Source organism: Abramis brama (genome assembly GCF_963993115.1).
Source record: "Abramis brama genome assembly, chromosome: 9".
Taxonomy (NCBI): domain Eukaryota; kingdom Metazoa; phylum Chordata; class Actinopteri; order Cypriniformes; family Leuciscidae; genus Abramis; species Abramis brama.
This window is the reverse complement of record NC_139971.1, coordinates 8512286-8537894: the sequence shown is the minus strand read 5'-3', so window position 1 is coordinate 8537894 and position 25609 is coordinate 8512286. Positions and strand designations below refer to the sequence as shown.

General features: G+C 35.5%; 1 protein-coding gene across 8 annotated transcripts in view; it reads right to left on the bottom strand.

The window, feature by feature from the left end:
• Nucleotides 1-337: 337 nt before the first annotated feature.
• Nucleotides 338-25609, bottom strand: part of arhgap42b (Rho GTPase activating protein 42b) — a 147355-nt gene continuing 122083 nt past the window's right edge. Inside the window, exons 8-25 of one of the 8 annotated variants that reach the window (XM_084123901.1) lie at nt 23652-23781; nt 22478-22578; nt 22296-22405; nt 21427-21483; nt 18561-18639; nt 18316-18355; nt 17935-17997; nt 17175-17252; nt 16159-16243; nt 15933-15991; nt 15592-15697; nt 14662-14821; nt 12079-12247; nt 10194-10535; nt 8884-9043; nt 6195-6257; nt 5989-6068; nt 338-1858 (exon numbers count right to left, since the gene is read on the bottom strand). In XM_084123901.1, coding sequence (XP_083980027.1) covers nt 1770-1858; nt 5989-6068; nt 6195-6257; nt 8884-9043; nt 10194-10535; nt 12079-12247; nt 14662-14821; nt 15592-15697; nt 15933-15991; nt 16159-16243; nt 17175-17252; nt 17935-17997; nt 18316-18355; nt 18561-18639; nt 21427-21483; nt 22296-22405; nt 22478-22578; nt 23652-23781 — 1971 coding nt within the window. In that variant the 3' untranslated portion in view covers nt 338-1769. The remainder of the gene's footprint in view (nt 1859-5988; nt 6069-6194; nt 6258-8883; nt 9044-10193; nt 10536-12078; nt 12248-14661; nt 14822-15591; nt 15698-15932; nt 15992-16158; nt 16244-17174; nt 17253-17934; nt 17998-18315; nt 18356-18560; nt 18640-21426; nt 21484-22295; nt 22406-22477; nt 22579-23651; nt 23782-25609) is intronic. The other 7 variants (XM_084123903.1, XM_084123902.1, XM_084123904.1 and 4 more) reach the window with 7 other exon arrangements.

Sequence of the window (25609 nt, the reverse complement as noted above, 5' to 3'; positions counted from 1 at the left end):
AATGATCCGGCTGCGTCTGTGTTCTCGTAGGTAGAGTTTTATCAGAAGGCAAGAGCATAAATTTGAAAAACATTTATTGGTGCTCCTATAATTTCCTCCCTCTGACCTTGATGGCCTATCTGAAGGGAGTATCAGTCCAGCATCAGCGGTCAAGGGCACCGAGCATTCTCATGTATTTAATTGGGAAAGAACACTGGGATCTTGGCAACCGGCCGCTTTTCAAAGACTTCCGACGCAGTTTCTTTCCAGGAAAGTCATTGATGTCTGGGATTTACTTCTGATGATTTAGCTTGTGCTAAAAATCTTTTCTTAAACAGAAGACAAGAAGTGGGTCTCATTTTGTAAACAAATTTATTGACGGAACCAAAATGTATTAAGACGGCAAATATATGATTTGCAAAACAATTATCCATATATACATTTCTATCATCTATTTTTTTTATTTAAATCAGTTATCATCAAAGTAGAAGTTTCAATAAGATGGCTGGAATGTACCATGTTGGTGTTGACACTGACAGTGGGTGTCATTTTAAACTTCAGAAGGATAAGAAGGAAGTTATTACAGTTGGACTTGTTTCATTAGTATCTGTATAGACCTGGATACCAAACTGAGACATCATCCACTGCTATCCCAAGCCAGTGGTTTCCAAACATTTCAGGAATAGGAATAATTTTGTGTGTATCAGAAAATATTAGACATTTCAATTATAAATTACTAGAACACTTAGTTCCATTGCTCTGATGCGATAAAATAAGCAGTGATCCAAGGATGCTGTTAATTCAGCACAGAATTTGATCATTTTACTTTTCTGAAATTTTACATAAAATGGCTGATTTCAGTACTGCATGTATAATTCTATTAGTCAATAACAAAATGGGGTCCAAAAGTCTGAGACCACTAGTAAAAATATTTAGCTTTTTTTTTTATTCCTTTTTATTTTCAAAAATTATATGAACAGCATAATGTGATAAATGAATATGAATAAGCTAACAAAACATGACACATTCTCTGGCATGATTTGAAAATGTTCAAAAGAAAATCTTGAGCTTCATTGTTAACCAATTGATCAGTCAGCTAGAAATAATGCAGAATCCGAGATATTTCTAGTTTCTCTTTGTTAAAAATGTTCAAAATCCTAAAAGTGTGGTCTCAGACTTTTGAACATTTATGACAGTAACAGTAAGTCATTTTATAATGAGAAACCACACACACACACACACACACACACACACACACACACAGCACAATTAGCTGAATTGAGTTAAATATGACAATGAGTCACAGCTCAAATAGTTACTGGTGAGGTTTAACCTTCTTTCCCTTCATTTTAAAATAATAAGAATTGAGCTAAAATCAAAGAAAGCCTGTCTCTTAGACCTATAAGCTGGTCTTTCATGACAGAATTGCAGTATTCCACCGCACAGTAGACCTAAAATGATCATTTAGTGCGGTACATTGCACCTCCTGACCTCAGTGTATCTAAATTTGTGCATCTACACTCAATGATTTCAGTTGGGCTTCCACCAGAAGCACATCATGTCAGCAAAAGCTTTATCTAGAATTACAGCTGCGATTCAGGCCTTGTGCTGTATCATTGAGGTTTGTGTACCATACATGATCTCTTAATATTCAGTGTCATATAATGTAATATCCATACAGTTCATTTACAAATCATTTAATGCTTGATATATATACTTTAAGCTCTTGGTCTAAAATTCATGTTACCATGGATACCATGAAATGCTCGGCCTCTCCTGGTTGGACGCTGTCAGAGGAACACCACATAGTTTTCAGGAATGAGTCCTGTTTTGCCCTCAAACGTTGCCTGGAGCCAGCCTGGTTCCACTGAAGAATACACTGCGAAGAAGAAACGGAGAAGGTTTAAGCTGTGGAGAAGTCTTCTATAGTATGAAAAAGAATTCTATAGTATTATTGCTCATACTTAGGGGGTTGAATAAACTGGGGCACAACAACAGATATGAGACCCAAACCAGTGAGAGTTTTGGGACAAATGACAAAACCATCATTGGGTCAATGCAGCTTATGTTTGTTGATCTTGTATTATGCCTTGTATGTTTTGCAAATTTAAATTAATTATTCAATATTACATTGTATGTTCTCTGCTGATTTTTTTTTGGTTACAAATCTAACATCATTAAAATAATGACTTAGTCAAGTAGGCGTCAATAAGACGGCGTCAATAAGACTTGAAAAGTCAAGTTCAATGGGGTTCTTGACTTAGTTTTAAAGAACCCTTGACGCCCAAAAGGCCCTATATAAAGAGAAATGTCTTAAATGATTGCATAATACTTTCATGTTTAAGAGGTTATTTCATTTTTTTCTAGTGATAAATAATGTTTATTAGCTGTTTAATTCATAAAATCGAACAATACAAAATTAATTAAAATAAATGACCTGACAGAAAATTTTCTTCTAATAGTGTGGGTTAAAAAATTATAAATCAATCAGTAACGTAGTTGCAAATTCCAGTAAAATATTGTCTGTAAAAAAAAGTATAGCTATTACTTACAATAAAACAAGTTTTCTTTGTATGACAGCCTGGCCAAAAATTATGTCCGCTCAATTTGGCATGTTTCATTGTGTTATCACAAATAAAACAACTTTTCACTTAGTTTTGACCACTACTGTGTGTGTGTGTGTGTGTGTGTGTGTAATATATATATATATATATATATATATATACTGTATATATACTGTATATATATATATATATATATATATATATATATATATATATATATATATATATATAAGGGAACAACATTTTTTGAAAATCTACAATGCTGAGCCCCGCAAACCCTCCAACCCTAAGCATCAAATTTGGCATATAAGCCATTCAAAATTTTTGAAACAGATTTGAATGTTACCTCAAATCATGTGATTTACTGAGGTGTGCTATTATTTTTATATTTCTAAGTTATCAGATGTACGATTTTTTACTTGGTGGGTAAAATGACTGGAGACCAAAATAAGCAGACACTTCTAAAGTCTCACTTTTATTTAGTTTCGTTTCTTCAGCCTTAAGTTAAGTTGACCGTTCATAAAGTGATTTGTTTGACCATTATGTTCACAAAGCAATAGTATCCTCAGAAAAGGGAGGCACAAGTGAACCACATCTGCAGGTAATCAATCACAAAGTTGGGTCACTTTGCATCGAGAAATTGCCGTCATAAAGCTTTCAAAAAGACCTCACAAATAACTTGCTCAGTAATGACTCATATTAACATTCTCTGAACTATCAAAGCATCTGTACACACTAAAGCATTAGGCATATGAGATTACAAAATAAAGAGTACATCGTTTTTATAAGCAGAACTCTCAAATGTCAACAGTGAGAACTCAGGCTGATGGGTTTATGTTGTGCTAAGTGTTTGCTGAGCTTTAGAGAGAGGAAGACTTGACTTCACCAGGTTACTGTGACCTGTTTCAATGCCCTGGTGCCCAGCCAAGTTTATTCCTTGCGGAAAATACATCCAGCAATAAAATTCTATTCTTGACATGTTCAAGGAACAACAACCGATGGTTGTTCCACAGAACAGACACAGGAACACATTATTTTCTATCAATATTAATGCCCTGGTATGCAGCAAAAGTGCATCAGTTCAGTCATAGTTAATTTTCTCTGATTTCTGTAACCGTCACTGCAAGTCACAAAAGACGTACATATTTAACATCCACCAAACCACATTCCCAGTACAGCAATGTTTCTTGGTGTATATTGCAGTCGCAGTTCATAAAAAGTCACTTAAGAACTGAAGTGAAGTTCTAGATCACTTGATGAATTGTGTGAGCCTCAGACAGCCTGACCACTGACCACCCAGACCATTTACTGACCATTTGTTACACATAGAAATGACAAGCGCTGGCTGAAATCAACAGATAAAACAATGGAATGAGAGAACAATAGAATGATGGAATGAGAGAACGATAGGATGATGGAATGAGAGAAAGATAGAACGATGGAATGAGAGAACGATAGAACAATGGGAATGAAAAAAGATAGAACGATAGAATGGTGGAATGAGAGAACGATAGAATGGTGGAATGAGAGAACGATAGAATGGGAGAAAGTTAGAACGATGGAATGAGAGAACAATGGAATGAGAGACCGATAGAACGATGGAATGAGAGAACAATAGAACAATGGAATGAGAAAGATAGAATGATGGAATAAGAGAAAGATAGAACGATGGAATGAGAGCACAATAGAACAATGGGAATGAGAGAAAGATAGAATGATGAATGAGAGAAAGATAGAACGATGGAATGAGGAAAAATAGAACGATGGAATGAGAGAACGATAGAACAATGGGAATGAAAAAGATAGATCGATAGAATGGTGGAATGAGAGAACGATAGAATGGTGGAGTTAGAAAACGATAGAATGGTGGGAATGAGAAAGCGATAGAACAATGGGAATGAGAGAACAATTTAATGAAAGAACGATAGAACGATGGAATGAGAGAACGATAGAACAATGGGAATGAGAGAAAGATAGAATGATGGAATTAGAGAACGATAGAACGATGGGAATGAGAGAACGCTAGAACGATGATATGAGAGAACGCTAGAACGATGATATGAGAGAATGACAGTACGATGGAATGAGAGAATGATAGAACAATGGAATGAGAGAAAGATAGAATGATGGAATGAGATAATGAAAGAACAATGGGAATGAGAGAACGATAGAACAATGGAATGAGAGAAAGATAGTATGATGGAACGAGAGAATGATAGAACGATGGGAATGAGAGAATGATAGAACAAAGGGAATGAGAGAACAATAGAATGATGGAATGAGAGAACGATAGTATGATGGAATGAGAGAACAATAGAATGATGGAATGAGAGAACGATAGTACGATGGAATGATAGAAAACGATAGTACGATGGAATGAGAGAACGATAGGACAAGAGAATGCTAGAGCGATGGTAATAAATCGTTCTTGCATTTAAACTCGTGAACGCCCCCGATGAACACATGAACGGTCTTGTTTCCAACGCCCCCTGTTGTTCTCTGAACGCCCCCCGCCCCCGTTGAGAACCACTATGCTAAATGATTGAATATAAATGTAGACAGAACGATAGAACGAACGAAAGAATGATCGATAGATAGAATGAACAAACGAATGAACAATAGAACGAACGACAGAACAAACGAACATTAAAACAAACGAATGATCGATATATAGAATGAATGAACAAAAAATAGAACGATCAATGGATAAAACAAACGATAGAACGATCGATAGATAGATAGAATGAATGAATGATCGATAGATAGAATGATAAAACGATCGATAGTTAGAACAATTGAACGATCTAGAGTTGTCAAAGAGTTGTCAGACCAAGTCGGTACTGAAATTTAAAAAATGTGACGCTTTGAGCGCAATCGTAAACACCTCGGATGACTCAGCGTGCTCACACGCTCATCGGATATGTCTGTGATTGGCTTCAAAAACACAGAGCGCTTACACAGAAACACACGGGAGCGTTTGAAAACAAGCGTCTATCAGCGGACGGGTCCACTGATAGACGCCTGCTTGTGCTTTCAAACACTCCTGCTTTCAAAACACTTTCAAACACTTCCGTGTGCTCTTAAACGCTCCCGAGCGTTGATCATTGTAGCCAATCACAGACATATCCAATAAGCGCGTGAACACAATGGCCAATCAGAGGTGTTTACGATTCTGCTCAACAGCGCTCAAAGCGAAGTACTTGGTACCGAAGTCGGTACTTTTTGACAACTCTAAAATGATCTATAGATAAAACGAACGAATGATAGAATGATTGATAGATAGAACAATGGATAGAAGGAACGAACAAATGATAGAACGACTGATATATAGAACAATAGAACAATCGATAGATAGACAGACAGACAGATGGATAAACAGACAGACAGATAGATATATAAACAGATAGATAGATAGATAGATAGATAGATAAATAGATAGACTCACCGTTGGAGAAGTGAGCCCCCTGTGGGAAACTCAGCTCATTGCTGTGTTCGGCTTCACAGGAATATATGGCTTTGGCATCTCTATGGATTATAATCATAAAAAGATCAAATTCAACTGTTTTAAAAGACATTTTTTTGGTTTTATAAAGATGTTTGCCATGAAATATATATTAAACGGTTGTTTTTATGTAGTGTGCCTATTTTTACCTTCCCAAGGGAGGAGGTTTTCCGGCTGATGGGTTCTCAAAAAGCAGTGCTCTGGCAGCCACCCTGAAACATACAACCATGGCCAGATGTCAGGATGATTATTGACGAGATGATTTCACCGCACAATAATTAGGCTGGCTGAACAAACCATTTTAACTAAGCAGGTGGCAACAGTTTGATTTATATATATAAAAAAATTTTTTTGGTGAGAGCCAACATTCTACATTCAGTACTGCTAGATTTGGAGTTTAACTCAAAAGAAGAATAAGGACAACACTTTTTTGTCAACACTTAACCCATTAATACTAACACTTACTATTATCTATAAATATAAACTAATTTTGATTTTGATGGCTGCAACACACTGCAAAAAAGTTGGGACAGAGGCAAAATAAAAGTGAAAAAATTACAGAATATCCAAGTTAAACTGAATTGAAACCATTCACAATTAGAAGGTGAATTGGTAATACAGTAGGTGAGGGTTTCTTGTTAGAGTATAAAAGGAGCATCCACCAAAGGCTCAGTCTTTGCAAGAAAAGATGGGTCATGGGCCATGGCTCACCACTTTGTGCCAATTTTCATGAAAGAATTGTCACTATTGTCACAAAGAACTATTCAAAAATCACATTTCTCAATGAAAGATTGCTAAGTATTTAGGTCTTTCACTATCTACCATACATAATATTGTGAAAAGATTCAGTGGATTAAGATAAATCTCAGTCTGTGTAGGGGCAAAGCAGGAGAACTCCGTTGAATGTGCGTGACCTTTGATCCCTCAGACGGCACTGCATGAGAAACTATTATGTTCTGTGAAATACAGCCACATGTGCTCAAGAGTACTTTGGAAAACCATTTTCACTGAACACGGTCTGACGCTGCATCAAGAAATGCAAATGGAATCTCTGTTACGCAAGGAGAAAGCTATTCATCTGTTCAATGCAGAGATGCTGCAGAGTTCTCTGGGCCCGAGCTCATCTCAGATGATCCAAAATACATTCCATGTTTCAGAATGTTTTTGGGTAAAATGGACATTGAGTTCTCAGTCCCAAAGACTAAAGAGACCATCCAGACCTTCATCAGCAAGAGGTGCAAAAGCAAACATCTGTCCTGGTATGGGGTGCATCAGTGCAAATGGCATGGGTAACTTGCATGTGTGTGAAGGTATCACTGACATGGAGGCATATATTTGGATTGTACAGAGACATAAACTGCCATCAAGATGACATCAAGATGTGCCTGACGGTCTGCCTGCAGTCCAGATGTCTCTCTTATTGAAAATGTATGACCCATCATGACAACGACGACCACAGACTGTTGAATCGAGTCCACTTAAGTGACGTGATGTTTCTTTTCTTCCTGTCATGATAACTCAAACGAAATTATACATCGTTCCCTGCAGAGAAGATTTAAAAACCAGTGCGGGGTCACATCAACCCTTTCAGCAGTGTAATTAAAACTGGTGCCAACAAAAAACAACTGCAATCAATCTCCATTCAGCAGCTTCCATCGCCGCCAGCAACTACACTGTATAATACTGCACAAACTTTCCTCACTACTTTTAATACATGTTTTTACATTTCTCATGACGTAGTGTTTTTCTAAAACCTGACAGAAACATATAAAAGCTGTCAATGAAGTAATGGAAGAGATTTTCACACAAAAATGAAAATTCTGTCATTATTTACTCATTGTCATGTAATTCCCAACCTGTATGACTTTCTTTCATCTGTGAAACATGAATATATTTTTTTCTCCATGTCTTGGTTACCAAAATTTCTCAAATATCTACTTCTGCTGTGTTCAGATTTGGAACCACATGAGGGTGAGTAAACTATAGAATTTTTTCAGGTGAATCATCCCTTTAATGTGATACATATATACATATATATATATATATATATATATATTTAATTTTAAACACATTAAAAATGCAATTCACATACAAGTTCTATATACAGCTTACATGATCAATTCTACTGTTTCCTAACAATAAATCAACTGCACTGAGATCGTAATGAAAAAAAATAAATATAATTCTTGAAAAATAACCTTAAGTAGTGTGCCATCTTTTTTTTTTTTTTAAATAATGATTAACGGAAATGTTATTTTGTTTTAAATTATTACTATTGTTTTTTTTTTTTTTAACATTTGCATGCCAAATCAATTTCTTCAAAAGTCAGTGTGGTGTAATCAACATGCAGAAAGGCATTTTGGGTCACACTTTACAACAATGTTACATTTGTTAACATTAGTTAACACGAACTAACAATGAAACATTTGTATCTGTAAATATTATAATGGACTCGAGCTAACAATGAACAGTTGTATTTTTTATTAACAAATGTACATAAAGATAAATAAATACTGTAAAAAAAATACTGCTCACTGTTAATGTCAATAGTTAATGCATTAACTAATGGGACATTATTTAAAAAATATATAATAATAATAATATTATATAATATATATATACTGTATATATATATGTTTGACAACATAAATACAAATAATACATTAACTTCAAAAGGCATGTTTTTTTTAAAATGAATTTTCAATGATTTTTTTTCATCATCTTTATCCTCAAATGTTTCCTGAGATCTATCGCCGATCCATAATCTTTTGATTCGCTCACAGCACAGGGTGAGGTTTAGCATCAGTGGGTTAGATACTGGTAAAGAGTTTCACTTACACTGATCCTGGTCTCTGATAGCCGTTCGTAGAGCCGCTGTTGTCCAGCTTTCGCCGTAGGATTGTTTTCGGAGGCAGATCGAGGAATGTGGCGGATCTGGCACCGTCTTTATGATCCACACACGCTAGACTCTGTACAGACCCCACACAGCTCTTATGACCTCCAGAGAGCCCAAAACAGAAAAGTACAAAATTACTAAATGTTAGTTTCTTTTTGTCTAGATCAGAGGGCTACAAACTTTATACTGTATATGAAGAGTTCAGATGCAAAAGCCTCTAAGTGCCATCTGAAATTTTCTTTTAGAATGATCATTTTTATCAAGCTTGTATATTTAAGTTCAGTAATTTCACTTAAATGACAATTAATAGGTCATTTTCATTGCCATTTAAGTGAAATTACTGAACTTAAATATACAAGCTTGATAAAAATGATCATTCTAGAAGAAAATTTCAGATGGCACTTAGAGGCTTTTGCATCTGAACTCTTCATATATAAGGAAATTGCATAGAGTTTTGTAAAGAAAAAATAGAAAATAGGACACACACTATTGGTGTGGAATACAGTTTGGAATAATTCAGATTTTTTTATGTTTTCAAAAAAGTCTCTTATGCTCATCAATGCTGCATTATTTGATCAAAAATACAGTATAAAAACTATTATTGTGAAATATTATTACATTTTAAAAGAACTGTTTTCTATTTGAATACATTTTAAAATGTGATTTATTCCTGTGATGGCAAAGCTGAATTTTCAGTATCATTAGTGTCAAGATTTAGTGTCACATGATCCTTCAGAAATCATTCTGGTATGTTGATTTGGTGCTCAAGTATTTATAATAGTTATTATTATCAATGTTGAAAATTGTTTTGGCTGGTTAATAGTTTTGATACCATTTGAAACACTGATCAATCTTTTCAGGATTATTTGATGAATAGAAAGTTAAAAAGTTCTAACACTTTAAATGTCAATTTAATATGTCCTTGCTGAATAAAAGTATTAATTTCTTAAAATGTTATTCATTATTTTTTTTTTTTTAATCCTACATTTGAATGGTAGGCAATGCACATTTCCACAAAATTATTGAGCTACAAAAAACGTTTTTACTATTGATAATAATAAGGAATGTTTCTGAGCAGCAAATCAGTATATTTGAATGATTTCTGAAGGAACATGTGACACTGAAAACTCAGTCTCAAAATTCAGCTTTGCCATCACAGGAATAAATTACATTTGAAAACATATTATTGACGAGCATAAGAGACTTTGAAAACATTCCTAATTATTCCAAGTTGTGTGTGTTTGACTCCTACCTTCTGTGATATGTAAAGATCTTAGAGATGGGGCGTTGGAACGGGTAAGCTGTGCGGATCTGATTCCCACTGAGTGAGGAGCCTTTGCTGGTGCTGGTGAAGATCTGGCAGCTGAGTTCACACCACAGGAGTCCCAGTCCACACGTCCAGCGTCCTCTCTGGAGCTGGAGTCGGGACTGCTGGTGCAGGTGGGGATCTGCCGCGGGCCGGGGTACGGGGGCTTGTCTTTGGGCTGTGGAGAGGAGCAGGTTTTGGAGGAGCTGTTCTGCTCTGAGGAGTGTGAGGAGAGGGAGTCCATGCTGCCGATTGGAGTGCTGCCTGAACTACTGCTGAACGTATCGCCTGCAGGGACAGTAAGACATACAGCAGATGAAAACTACAGCATATCTTAAATTTATCACAATTGATTGATTTATACAGTGAATAGGTAAAACATGAAACTGTCAAAATGTCCAGGTCACGGTCCACTTCAAAATGAAAATAAAATAAATAAATATGAGCCTATAAGCCTATTTTCTTACTTTTTTTTTTTTTTTTTGCATTGTGTGATTTTAATGACAATTAGGCAGATTTTCCCCCAAAAATTCATGTAATTTGTCTGAGGTGTTTTACTTTTTACTAATTCCCATTATTCTTACTAATAGCGATTAGATTCTCACCTTTTTTTATATTTTAACCAGCATAAATAAGGAACTAAAATAAATGCTAACACAAAGTACAAACAATAATAAAATAATAAAAATAAAATCACATAAAAATAACAAGAATGAGATTTTTTCCCCACATAAAATATAAGTAAATATAAATTCTTATTTCTGTTTTTTGATTTTAGGTTAAATATGACCCAGATTAGTTCTTAAAATTTCATGAATTAAAAAATAGGGACAATACATTTTTGTAACAATTATTATTTGTTATTATAAATAATAATTATTATGATGCCTGTATTAAAACCAGAACCAAAAATTAACAACAGTAAATAGTATAGCAAACAGATCAAAGATTATTATATTATAACAAAATTATGAGACTCTACAAATATTGAAATAAAGAGTACATATGATAAAAAAAAAAAAAACTGAATTTAACAAATAATTTAAAAATGTTCTAATTGCAATTAGTGTACAGCCTGTGAATATACGGTTTACAGTCATTACAACTTTTCAAAATGTTATTTTATGTTTAATTAGGCTTATTATTTTGCATTTTAGATAACAAAGTAAGTACATTTCTCCACATGTAATTGTTTAGTTTTTTTAAAGTTTTTTTTTAATGTTTCATACATATCAGGGTGTACTTTCACCCATGTGTTATAAGATGTGTATGTGTGTGTGTGTGGGGGGTGGGGGGGTGGGGGGGGGGGGGGGGGGGGAGATTTCTGTGTTGGATCTTTCTGGAATGTTTTAAATTGTGTGCAAATCTCACACCCTGTTTAGGCCCTGTTATATAGTACATACAAAGAGTATTACTTTAATTTAACAAGCAGCTTAGCCAGCAGGATATATTGGTTGGGCTTTTTTGCAGTGTATTTGTGGGCACTAAAATGGTCATTTCTGTGGACAGCTCTACTTCCGGGGACAAGACGCCAGAAACTGGGACTGTTCACCCTATGCTACGGAATTACAAGGTTTACTGACCCAAGTAAAATAAAAGTCTCTATAATATTCTGGTCACTAAGGACTTCAGTCCCTTCTTTAATGCAAGTATATGGGATTTTGTTCCACCTGTTTTATCAAGCCTTAGCAAAAAACTCTAAAATAAGTAAATGTGTTAATGGCGTTAAATAATGTGCTGATGTCAAAATCTAAAATTCATTTCTTATGTAATCATGAAACAGTACAGAGTGGATGTACTATCAATAGAGAATGTGAAATGTGAGGATTACTGGCAGTGTAAGACTCACTGTCCGCGTCAGCCAGGCACAGTGAGGGTGCGTAGAGGCTCTTGGGTTTGCGCGGTCCAGATGAGAGGCAGATGGCTCTGCTCCTGCGAGACCCTGCCTGAGACTGAGGCTGCGGCAGGGGAACATTAGGGTCCGGCGCTTGATGAAATATCTGTGAAGACATACCCAAATAACTGTGAAAGATTATGACCAAAATCAAATCAAATCAAATCAAGTATATTTGTATAGCGCTTTTCACAATACAGATTGTATCAAAGCAGCTTCACAGTATTAAATTAAAATAAAATAATACAACAAGGTTTGTTTCTAGTGGAATTTATTGATTGATAGAATAAAATTAAATATCCCCAAAATATCCCCAATGAGAAAAGAGTTTCTGTTTGATGAGGGATGCAAGCTCCAACAAGCATTAGTACACTTAAGTAATCCACATGTAATATGCATTTATGTGTGTGTGTGTGTATGTGCCAGTAAAGACTTTCTTATTTCACATCAAAAACATTTTAAAACAACATTTCTATGCTGGACCTTTGATCAAAGACTCCTGAAAATAATGGTAACAATAAGAAATGTTTCTAGAGCACCAAATCAGCATATTAGATGAGTAATGGAGTAATGAGTAATGGGTAATGACTGCTGAAAATTCAGCTTTGACATCACATTTTAAAATATATTCAAATAGAAAACAGTAAAAACACAATATTGTGAAATAATATAGCTGCAAGCAGCAATTATCGGGGCCAAGCACTAAGAACATGACCAACTGCAACAATGAGCAATTAAAGACATATTAAGACCATTTTAGGCAAAATGGCTGAAAAAACATAAATATAGTAATTTGATTTAATGGTTTATCACTTTCGACTAATATAAGTGGCACTGTGACCAATTTGATGTGGTGTGGTAAGACTAAGGTCACTCTTGCAAAGTTTGGTGTCAATATGCCAAAGCATTACAGAGATACAGCCTCAGAGTCGTTTTGGCATCATGCCATTAACTTTGTTGATGCGGTATATGAAAACAATTTCGTCTATCAACACGAAATCCATAATCCAATCTGAAGATGATACGATTCGATTTTGGTAAAAATCGGACAAATGGTCTAGGAGGAGTTTAAAAAAATAGTTTTTTAAAGAAAATCAAAATGGCGGACAGGAAATTCAGCTGACTATGGCAAAATAGGCTCTATGCAAGATCGCTTCCGTGTTTTGTCTCAGCCCGCCCAGTTACATCCGGTGCTGCGTCGGAAGCTGTTTTTGCATTCGGTGGAGATAATGGCAAATTACACTCGCTGTTTACAAGAACTTCCAGCGGATGTGAATGATGTTAACAATATTGTGAGGCAGTTAGCTGTCACACCTAAGAGTAAGAAAGAGAAAGGCTTTAAATGATATATTTCGAGCTACATCAACAACTTTGAGGGTGAGAATTCTCTCAAATCATGCAAAATCCGACTAGCGAATCGGTTTCTAAAATCGTTGTCACCGTTTCTGAGAAAATTAATTTTAAGAAAGATTTGGCGCTAGTAGACTTCGCTATAGAATGCGCTATGTGGAAGTAAAGACGCTGGCTGAGATTCTACTGGAAATACGTCAGCAGCGTTTGTGCATAGAGCGTATTGGTATCTATGTTCTCAGCATGACCCAAGGAATCAGTTTCATTACAATAGGCTAAACAAAAGTTGTTAGCATTTTTGCAAATTGCATTATAACTTTTTACCACAAGGTGGCATTGCCCTGAAACTTTTTGAGTACTGTCAGGGTATGGTGCCGAAGACACATACAGAGTTTTGTGACGATACGACAATGCGTTCGTAAAATATCGCATTTGATATGAGAAAATTTGGTTTCGTACCACTCGGCATGCTACACAGAATCTAAAGAGATCAGTTTTGTGATTTTTGGCCAAACTGTTTAGAAGTTATAATAAACAAAAATGTCAATTTTTCTCCATGTCTCCTGACCACTAGGTGGCACTGCGCCAAAATGGTGCAGGTAGTCTAAGGTCATGGCTGTCATAACACAAACCAAGTCTGGTTAGAATTTGCCAAAGCCTTGCAGAGATACAGTCTCACAACCATTTTTGTGCGCTCTTCGTTGAATTCGTTTGCGCATTATTCGAGAACGGTTTGATGAATCAACTTGAATTACATTTCTTTCTGTCAGCGTTATCTGGTTAAATTTTCGTGAAAATCGGAGTAATGGCCTATGAAGAGTTTGAAAAAGTAGGTTTTTCTGAAAATTCGAAATGGTGGAAAAAGTTTCAGGACGGAAATCTTCCAGAGTGGAAGAAGACGACGAAGAAGAACGCCAACGATGAGAATAGGTGCTTGGCCTTCGATGCTTGGCCCTTAATTATTGCAAATTTGTACAATGATCAAATAATGATCAGCCTTGGTGAGCAAAATATACTTCTTTAAAAAATGTTTTTTTTTTTTTTTTTTTATCTTACTGATTTGACCTTACTTTTGAACAATAGTTTACACAGTCATATATATATAGATATAGATATAAATGCATTATATTTTACAGGAGATTGTTATGAATTATCTTTGATTTTACTTGCCTTTTCAAAATTTTCGACGAGAATTTCTACCACAATGTTTTGAAATTTGATGTTCATCATGGCAGCAACGGTTTCCTCTTGTGAGCGCATGAGCGTAGGGCCGAAGATCACTCCCAGATTGGACACCGTCATCATGTTACTCTCACTGTGAGCAGACACACTGCAGGGACATGTGTCAATCAAATCCTCTAACCAATATCAAACTTCAAATAATAATTACCCCACAAAATCCACTTACACCAACAAAAATTTACTTGCTGGACCAGACTGTTATGCTTGTTAGTGCTACCTAGTGGACATGCTGTTTACCACTAAATTTTAAATTATGAAGGTCAATGACCAAGAAAGTTTTGTTGGTTAAGGTAGTTTAAGGTGCAGTAAGAGATATCTGAGAAACACTTGCTATTTGAAATCGACACCCAAACAAGCAAACAAACTCAAAACCAAAAGAAACAGCCCTTCATTGCTCTGCCCCAAAAAATGACACGCTATGCAATACGGACAGCTCTTGCAACTGTGGATGAAACAACTGTGATTCAACAACAACAACAACAGCATAGAAAAGCATTGTGAAACATTGCAAAAACTACAGTTACTCATGTATCAAGCAGAAACAAAGCAAACTCTGCGTCCATTTTCAGGTCTTCCCGCACTCTAACGTCTCTCCTGCACTGGAGAGTTTTCAAATTTCAACAGCATTTCTCAGAAATCGCATACTGCACCTTTAAGAAGTCTTGTGAAGACACCAGCATCCATGAACAACATACTGTACACTGCTGCTGAACAAATTTTATTACGAATTTTATATAACATTTTGCTCTAAATAAATCTACAAAGTATTACATGAGACTAAGAAGAAAGTGAATTTAGAGAGAGAAAGGTTTTAATTTTTGAGTAAAAATTTAATCTAAATCTACGTTCAGGTCATACTTGAGTAGATGTTTGATTAATATCTCCAACATCTCTTTGTTTTTGTCAGGTAGTTTGTGCACCAGCGCGTGGACTGCACACACTCTGTAGTTCTGATCATCAGATTCTGAAAGAAAACAGACAAAACACATAAAGTGAAGTGATGTGTTTAGCTCTGTGTGTAGCTCAAAGTGATTTGTGCTCTGCATTTCACTCATCCAAGTGCACACACACAGCAGTGAGTATCAACACACCATGATCACAAACTCAACCCAAATATAAAATAACAGGCTCCTAAATGTTAAAAGTTAAAAATCTAATCAAATATGTTTAACATGTAATTCAATTGCTTTATAACTTACTGACAGCCATGAGGAAGTCAGAGTGAAGCTTGTATGTCATGAGCGGCTCAGACAGACACCTAGTGGACGGACACAATAATTACATCTTGTTATCTCCTCTCTCAGAAATGCTATTGGTTATTTTCAACTCTCTCAAACAAAGAAAGGTACACATTATTTTAGGGCAATTCTCACTAACGTCTTGAACCTCCATTAAGAGTAGTGACGTCAGCCTGAACACACGAACCTGAGGTAATTCTTGAGGCCGCTGGTGATAGTCTTGTTGTCCCATGTGTCTGGGTCCAGATCCATATCTGATGCTGCTTTGGGTGCTGTAAGAGAAACCAAGGCACATGTACAACATTGTTTGTGTGCAGATGTTGTAGTGACATTAAACTTCAAATATTTATGACCCATGGAAATGGCTAATCCAACATAAAGGTAATTTGGGCAAATCTCATATTTCACATCATTTTCTTACACTATAAGAAACTAATGTTGCAAGAAAATGAATGTGATTGTTAGGACCAATTGACATTTTTACATTGTGACAATATTTTCATGAAAAATAAGCACACTGTCCCCCCTGTTGAGTAGGTTAGTAATGAGAAATATGCTTGCTGTAGAATAAAAAATAAAAATCAGCACTATCTAAATTATGTATCATTATTTTTGGTTATATCATTATTATGGTAATAATAATAATGAGGGCTTTTTTTAATGTGCTTAACAGTCAAGAAAGTGTCTCAATGCAAAAATATGAATGGTTCTAAAATAGGCCTCATTTCCCCTATTCAAAGTACAATCTCTTATTTCTTTCATTTAAAAAAAAAAAGCATAAAGTACAATCTCTTATTTCTTTCATTTAAAAAAAAAAGCATATAATATAATTATATTACAATTATGTATATATATATATATATATATATATATATATATATATATATATATATATATATATATATATATATATATATATATATATATATATGTGGGCACATTAATAAGAAAATTTGCATAGAGAAATCATTTATAATAAACAATACATCATCCCATAAATAAAATGAGAATTGTCAATTTTGGTGTCATGGTGACTTTTAAAGTTGGTCTGTGAATAGCTACCAGACGTTAAACTCCAAAATAAATTATTTTGACAATGTTTTTGCGAGAGGGAACTGCACCAGAGCAATGTATCATTGCTACCCTGGCCCGCATCACACATTTCTGTCTAGTTCTCGAGTTGTGTAGAGTGAAGGGACTTACAGAAGACTGTGATCATGAGCTTCTGCACTCTGGAGTTTATTCCACCGACTCTGTACAAACCCATAGTGTTGAGCCCTGCTGAGAGGAGAATATATACACACAGAACATGTATAAATATATAAACACAACACACACGAACACTTAATCTCTAGATTCCCAGAAAGGTATGCTTATAAATCAAGAATAAAGCATTTACAGCTGTGTTTAAAAAAACTGCTTATTAATGTCTATTAATGCTTTATAAATGATGAATGCAGTTATTATAAAGTGTTACCCTACTTGGGAACAAAAAAAAAAAACTTATTATTACACTTATTTTTTAATCACTTCCATGGATGCTTGCTTAATGAAACTATCAGTTTCTTTTAAAAAGAATCACACTGAACCCAGACATTTGAATGGTAGTGCAAATATAACAATAATAGCCTAATTATAATAAACACAGAATAATAATCAACATTAATATTCAGGGAAGTCAAGACATATAATATATATATACATGCATACACACACACACACACACACACACACACACACACACACACACACACACACACACACACATTTCTTTTATAGGGTAAGATTCCTGAAACATGGCATTACTTAACATATTTTACATTATTTAGTTGGAACATTATTTTTTCTATTATTATTATTATTATAAGGATAAATTATTTTAAGAAAATAAAAAGTATGGGAATGCTTTATCCACAATAAATATCCTATATATAAGGTAAGAGGCAATAAACACAAAACTCACCTCTCATCTCCACCAGCTGTATACACTTCCTCACAAAATTAAAGCCAGCCTCATTTAAATATGCTATAAAAGACAGGTGAAAAGAAACAGCATGTTCAATAGATGGATTTAGCGTGCGTCACACTCTGGGGGATACGGCTTACTCTGGTTGTACTCAGTGTAATGCTATCGACCTTGTCACAGGAAATGAGAGAGCAGAGACACACAAAGGGTGTAGTGATGGGAAACAGAACACATTATCTGAATAAGTGTTTGTTAAACACAGCTAATCTGATAAGAGCATGTGAGGTCAGACTCAAACATTAAGCTCACACTGCTTGAAAAAAATAAAGCCTTCAAGTGATAAATATAAATACACTGTTTAGAGATTTAAATACTCACTCTCTTCTTTCTTGCTCAGAATAGCAGGAAGATTGTAGATCTAAAAGAGTGAAAAATTATATTTATTGTATTGATTTCACTGTGAACTTGTTGAGCAATTAAATAGCCGATAATCCATTTTTACATGTTTTGAAGAAAAGACCTGAACTTGAGGATCTTCTGAAGCTTGAATCAATACAGAAGCAATGATGACAACTAAGTCAAAATAGTATAAAATCAGAGGAGAAAGTTTCTCCAGCACTCACCGGCTCTTTGCCATCCATAGCTTCCAGCCAGAGTCTCCTGTTGGACTCCGACAGCGCTTGTAGCGTGATAATGCCATGCCTGAAGACAACGCAGCATTTTTAAGTCTGACATGCTATAGAAATATCCTGCCTACTTACTATAGTTCCTGTATAGTGCCTTTACTCGTATATGCCTAAACTAAAGAATGTAGTTAAAAGAACGAAATGTCGCAACATCATTGACAATTGACTAAAGAATCTAAATTCTGTCATCATTTACTCACCCTATGTCATTTCAAACCAGTATGAGTTTTTTTTCAGTGTGGAACATACAAAGATATTTTGAAGAATGCTGGGAACGAAACAGTTTTGGTTACCATTGACTTCCATTTCTCAAAATATGACAGAATTTTTATTTTTAAGTCAGGATGAGCAGCAATAGTTCCCCCATCCTGTATGATTTTTGTCCTTATATGGAACACAAAAGGAACAATTTAGCAGAATGTTCAAACTGCTCTTTTCCATACAAAGAAGTAGAAAGAGTAGCGGTACAAAGATTTTCAGTGAATAACAGCTTCAATTTTGCACTAAACTGTTATATTACTTACGAAGACTTAGGGCCCTATTTTAACGATCTGAAAAGTAAGTTTCAAACGCGAAACGCAAGTAACTTTGTTGGCACTGTTGCTCTCTTGACTCTTGCGCCCGACGCAATTCTAAAATGGGTTGGTCTGAAGTAGCTACATTACTCATAGGTGTGGTTTGGGCGTAACGTGAAATAAACCAATCAGAGCTTGTTCCATGGCGGATTGCTCTTATAACGGCGGATTTGCCAGGCGCACGCCAGGAGCGGTTCACAGCCAAGGAGACCGACGTTCTCGTCAGGGCCGTAAAAGACAGAGAAGTGACATTGTATGGGGATGGAGAAACCCACCCAAATTAGCTTCGGTTAAACAGGCGTATAATAATTTGGGTGAATGTGTAAGCTAGATTTATGCCTATTTTTTCACATCTTCATGGACACAACAATGAACGCGCCACTGAAAACGCGCCACTGACTTTAGACTAGGTTTTTCCTGGTCTGTTTTCTGAAGCTGCAAAATAGCACCAGGGAACGTTTGCGCCGGAACACGCCTCCTCTTTAGGCCGGAACACGCAAAATAGGGACATTAGAGTGTACTATATAAGAGTCACTTTTATGGAGTTTTTTCCCTCATTTTTCGAGTTCCTGGTGACTATATGATGTTGTTTTATGGACAAGAGCAGCATGAACATTCTTCAAAACAATAAAAAGTAAAGAAAAAGAAAGTCACGTGTTTTGAAATGACATGATGGTGAATCTATGATGGGTAATCTATTCTCTTAATTGTCTGAACTAAAATCAAAAAGCATGTTGTGTGATGGCCTTAAAACATTTACATTTACATTTCCCATGCTCAGTAACACTACACACTCTTGGGAAAAAACGATGCATGAAAGTACCATTTCATTTACATAAACATCAATTTAACCATATTCATTATCTGTGCTTGGACTTTCACACCGATTAGAATCACAAGGAATTAATTCACCCATAAATATCGCCCATGAATCTTCTTCACACATGATTTGACAGCATTTGCATGAACCGTATCTGTAAGGTGAACGTTAGAGCGAGCTCATAGCCATTAACGCGTTCCATGCCTGTGCAACAGCTGTCACTAATATCTGTGCATGGATGAACGAGCTATATGCTCAGTTATGCTTTGATTATGACCATCCCGCTTGTTAGAGCAAGCACGCTGCAGTGCAGTTTGAAGGATATGGTATTAGGAGGAGATTTGTGTATATCAGGAAGTGTATGTATATCAGGTCATTTATAGTGACAACCGTGGCTCATCCAATTGGAATTTACAGTCAAAACTATCTGCTTATAATAATAAAGCATCTTTCAACAACTTTTTTTTAGAAATAGAACAATTTAAGATGGAATTTTAAGTGAACTACTGTACAAAACCTAGTGAGCTGCCTTGCTGTCTACATAGGCAGCAGCCTTTTAAAGTAACCTGTCATAGAACTTAATTAGTGAGTGATTTAAAATAAAATACACAGGCAGCAAATCCACAAATCACACAAACTGCCTTCCTCACATGAATTTAATTAGATTCCAGAGTTTGAAGGGCAACACATGATATTCTTATTGGCAAAGGAGCGTGTAACACACTTTTGTGTAAATAGTGTGTAAAATGCGAAATAGAGCCATTTTTATTGATACTTCTGAGTTTTGACTGAAATAAGTATATGTATACTCATTTCTTATTTTGGATAATTCACTTGTCGCAATGCATCATAAAAGGGTTTGTGAGGGAATGATGGGGGTTCATGACATGATGAAAAGCTAATGAATTAATAAATCAAATCATAAGGTTTAAAATTAAAAAAATAAATGTTCAAATAAAAAACATAAAAAATGTAACACTTACTAAACATAAATATGAAATAAATTCAATATTTTATTTGTTTAGCGGCATGGCATGACACGACCAACATCCAAGACTTGTGAACATTGCGCAAGTGTTGTTAAATTATTGAAAATTTGGGGGTTTCAACAGTTTTTCAGCCTGGTGTATAATGTTGATTTGATGTTGTGATTTTTGTTCCTTGATGTCAAGTGATAGTTTGTGATATCCAGATCAAAAATGAGTTGGTAGAATCACACAGCCAGTTAAATCAAATCAAACTGTTATCCCACCAATTATGGGTGCAGGAAATGTGCTGGATTTTCAACATGCAATCCTTTAAAACCACTGGGGTGAGAAATGAGCTTTGATCAGCGTGGGATTTGGAATGCAGCACACATGCGCTACAACATGCTTTTGCGCTGTAGGGCACAGGTCTGGTCACATACCGGGCTTTACAGAAAAATTGCAGTGGTCTGAAAAGAGATCCACGATAGATGGTATTTCTAGATTGAAATAAACACAGAGAAGGGACAAGGGAAATGGGCACATACAAGGTAAACTGTCAGAAAACAACAGTGCAACCTTACTAGGTGGCAAAGAACATGAACAGACAGGTAGTTACAGTACATTTGCAGCTACTTACCAACATACAGGTCTGGCTGAGTGTTAGTAGAACATGCATGTTCTACTGAGTGTGCACAGTGTAATAACATACATATAAATGCATTCATATTTGCCACCTAATATCGTAAGACTGTGCCATGAAGGCAGATGCAAGTAAAAACAGAAGATTATACAGTTAGAGTACATAGAAGACAGATTGTACAGTTAGTGTGAAAAAAGGCACAAGGAGCATGCAGAAAACAGAAATGCAGGCCACTCTTAAAACAAGAAGGGAAGTTTCATATCTGAGCACACATAGAAACAGAAACTATAGCGAATGTTATAGGAAAAGGAATTCACCCAAAAATTTAAATTTGGTCATCATTTACTCTCCCTAAAGTTGTCTATCTATCTATCTATAGCTGTCAATCTATATCCATCCATCCATCCATCCATCCTGAAGACTTGTCAGTGCTCACCAATAAGGACTTTTTCTGCTGGCAACATTTTCCCTGGCCACATCACAAATATATATGTAAAAATAGAATTTCTATTTCATTAAATAGTAAAAAACGGCCTGGACATTCTTTAAAACTTCTTTTTGGCTCCATGGAAGAATGACATGAATAAATAATGACAAAATGATCATTTTTGGATGAAATATTTGAAAGCTTTAAAACGTCTGCACTGTGCTGTCACTGCAGACACCCACCTTTCAACAACCTCGATATCAAAACAGAAGCGTTTATCAATCGAGTCAGTCTTCCTCCTAATACAGGACTTCAGTCTGAACTTCTCTGGGGGATTTGACATGACACCATTCTGTGAAAGAGAGACAGACAGTGAGGATCTGAAGCAAACAGCACCTCTGATCCCACATGAGCATCTTTGTACCTGTTTAGCTGTGGGCTTCGCCTCTGTGTTGCACATGCTGAAGGTCTTACTAACTTTCTCATATGTGCAATAATGCCGTGTCCATGTGCAGCCCAAAGGCCCTGCAACACACACATGAAAAGTGCAAATGTGATATACTTGCTTTGAGGTATTTGGGAAAACATTGGTCATTTGCAGCTCACAACAATTCTGGACAACATGTAGGCTATTTTTTTTAAATATTTTTTTTAATATAATGTATGTTATAAATTATTTTCCAATTAAATATATTTCCTACAACATAATACATGTTAGATATGCATGCGACATGTGTGGACTACAACTCCTAGGGCTAAGTAGCAACAAGTAGCTTTTTTAAAACTTTTAATAAATTTTTTAGAATAGAAAATGTATATTATGTTAAAAATAAAATCTATGTCCTAAATATGTATTTATAATTTGTATTTTTGAATTTTCACTGAAATTATTTAATATATTTTTGGATAATATTTATATATTTTGATTTTAAAATAAAAAAAAAGCAATACATTTTATATTAGCAATATATTTAGCATTCAACTCTTCACTAAATCTTCATTGTGTATGATGTATCAGTCCACAAGAGGGCAATGTTTTTCTTTCCTAGAACAGGTCATTCTCTGTCCTATCTGAAATTATCTGGTGATAATCAAAAGCATTCGGTTTACATGTGGATTTTATTTTGGCATTTCCTTTGCAGTGTGAAGGAACAGGAAAATACAGGATAAGACTAGAAAGAGGTCACTTAGGAAAGATGGTAACACTTTATTTTGATGGTCCCTTATGAACATTCTGTTGACTATAAGTAACTTAGCAGATATGAAGCAGACAGTCTACTAATGAGAGTTAGTTGACATTTAGTTGCAAACTCTTTATTGTGATGGTCCTCAAACAGACATTCTACTGACTATAAGTAACTTTGCAACTACATGCCATCTTATTCTAACCCTAACCCAGTAAACTAACAATTTGAGAGTTAGTAGACATGTAGCTGCAACGCTACTTATAGTCAACAGAATGTGTTAAAGCACGAAAATAAAGTGAAACCGGAAAGATAAATATGAAGCAAAATTCTAGACCTGTTACAGGCTGTCTGTCCTTTTGTTTGCTCACCGCTCTTGCCTGAAAGATTGAGGACTGTCCATATGACACTCACGTTTCTCCTGGACATAGAGGTATCCCTCCATAGTCCACTGGCCCGGGGGCTTCTGGTCTTGATCTGCAGATCGAACTCTCTTCATCAGCATTTCTACTTCCTGCTTGGTGCTCAAAAAGTTGTTTCTTGTCTTCATTTAACACACACACACACACACAAAAAAAATCACACATATGCAAACAGATCATGGGAACTGTATCTCAACAATGCAACTGCCATTTTAAAATAGCCTTTCATGATTGATCTGACAGATGTGAATTTATTTAAAACCATACATGGCACTGAAATAAGTAATAGACATTTACAGTATATAAACATGCATAAGAACCAAAAGATCTGTTCCAAAAGATAAGTGACAAATGAAACCACATACTGTATGTGACTGATTTGTAAAACTCAGGCACGAGCATCACATGCAATCTAGGTATACTGGTCTCTACCTACATTTTTGCAAAACTCCAAAAACGCACCTATACATACAATTCACTGCAGTTTCCAGCTGTAATGAACACTAGTGGCGGTAATTGGTGATAATTACAGAGACATATTATGCAAGGGATAATGTAGAGCGAGGCGCTGTTATAGCGAATACATCCCCCGACAGGCTGATCAGAATCCCAGCGCGAAGCGGAGGGGTCTTGAATCAGCCTGAAGGGGTTGTATTCGCTATAACAACCGCCTCGCTCTACATGATCCCGCTTATTACATGGCTACCTACCAAATAAATCAATAATTTAACACAAAATATTGATTTAAAAAGGAGTTTATCGATTTAAAAACGATTGTATTGCTTCCGCTAAAGAAAATAGTCCGTTCCGTCTCTACGGTTAGAATCCTGCGTCCATAGCAACGCTCTTGTTTTTCATAGCAACGGTGTGTTATACTTAGCAGCGGTCTGTTATCAAGAAATAACAGAACACATTCTACATTAGAATTCAACCAAGCCATGTAATAACGGTAAATAAAGACTTTTTGGTAACACTTTAGAATACTGTTCCGTCATTAATTAATAACTAAACAGGAGCAAATGAGTAACACAATATTAACATTCTATCTCTGATTAATTAGCGCTCAGTTGAATGAGGTAGTTCACTATTAGCAAATCAGTAACTACTATTTCTTACACCTCCCAGAGGACTAACAACTACTATATGCAGGTTCATAATTAATGAAAGTAATTAATTCTGAAGTGAAGATCAAGCTAACCCACCAGTAATGACTCAAGTATTACCAAATCCTTCAGAAGGATGCATTATAAGATAGTCCTTATCCTCAAAGGCTGCCTTAGATTTTGGCCAAAATTTTTGGGAGCATAATTATACTGCCTATCATGCGAATTAGTGTTCACATTGATACCTAAAATGTTGCCTAGCTAGGCAGCTCATCGGTTTATGAAACAGAGCTAAAGTCAGAAGACTTTTCAAAAGTACTATAGGGGTAAACTTAAGTTTTTAAAGTACTGTAATACTATAGTGTTCTCCTTGTTTCCACAATGATTGTTTCGTACACTGTACGAAAAACATTTTCAACTCAAATCAATATTTAATACTTGCATAATTATTTATTTTTGTGAAAAGTATTTTAATATGTGGTATGCCTGTACATTATCCATTAATTTTATGTCTCGCACCGCGCTGACAGACGGCAATAGACTATTCGTCGGGGTTTATCAGATCAGTGTGACTGTCTGCGTTGGTTTGCATCTGTCGATGCAGTGTGAATTGGCCTTGACAAATCAAATTCAATATTTGGTGTCCAATTGTTTAGTTGTGTGGCAAGTAGCAAGTAATAAGCTGGGTAATGTACAGAACATTCAGCCAGATATTATTGCAAAATAAACCTTCACACAAGACCTGTCCAGATCAACCTGTCTGAATTTGTTTATTATATTTACTTCATCCCTTACTAAATGCACAGCTAGCCATGAATTTTCCCTGATATACTGTATATACACCAAT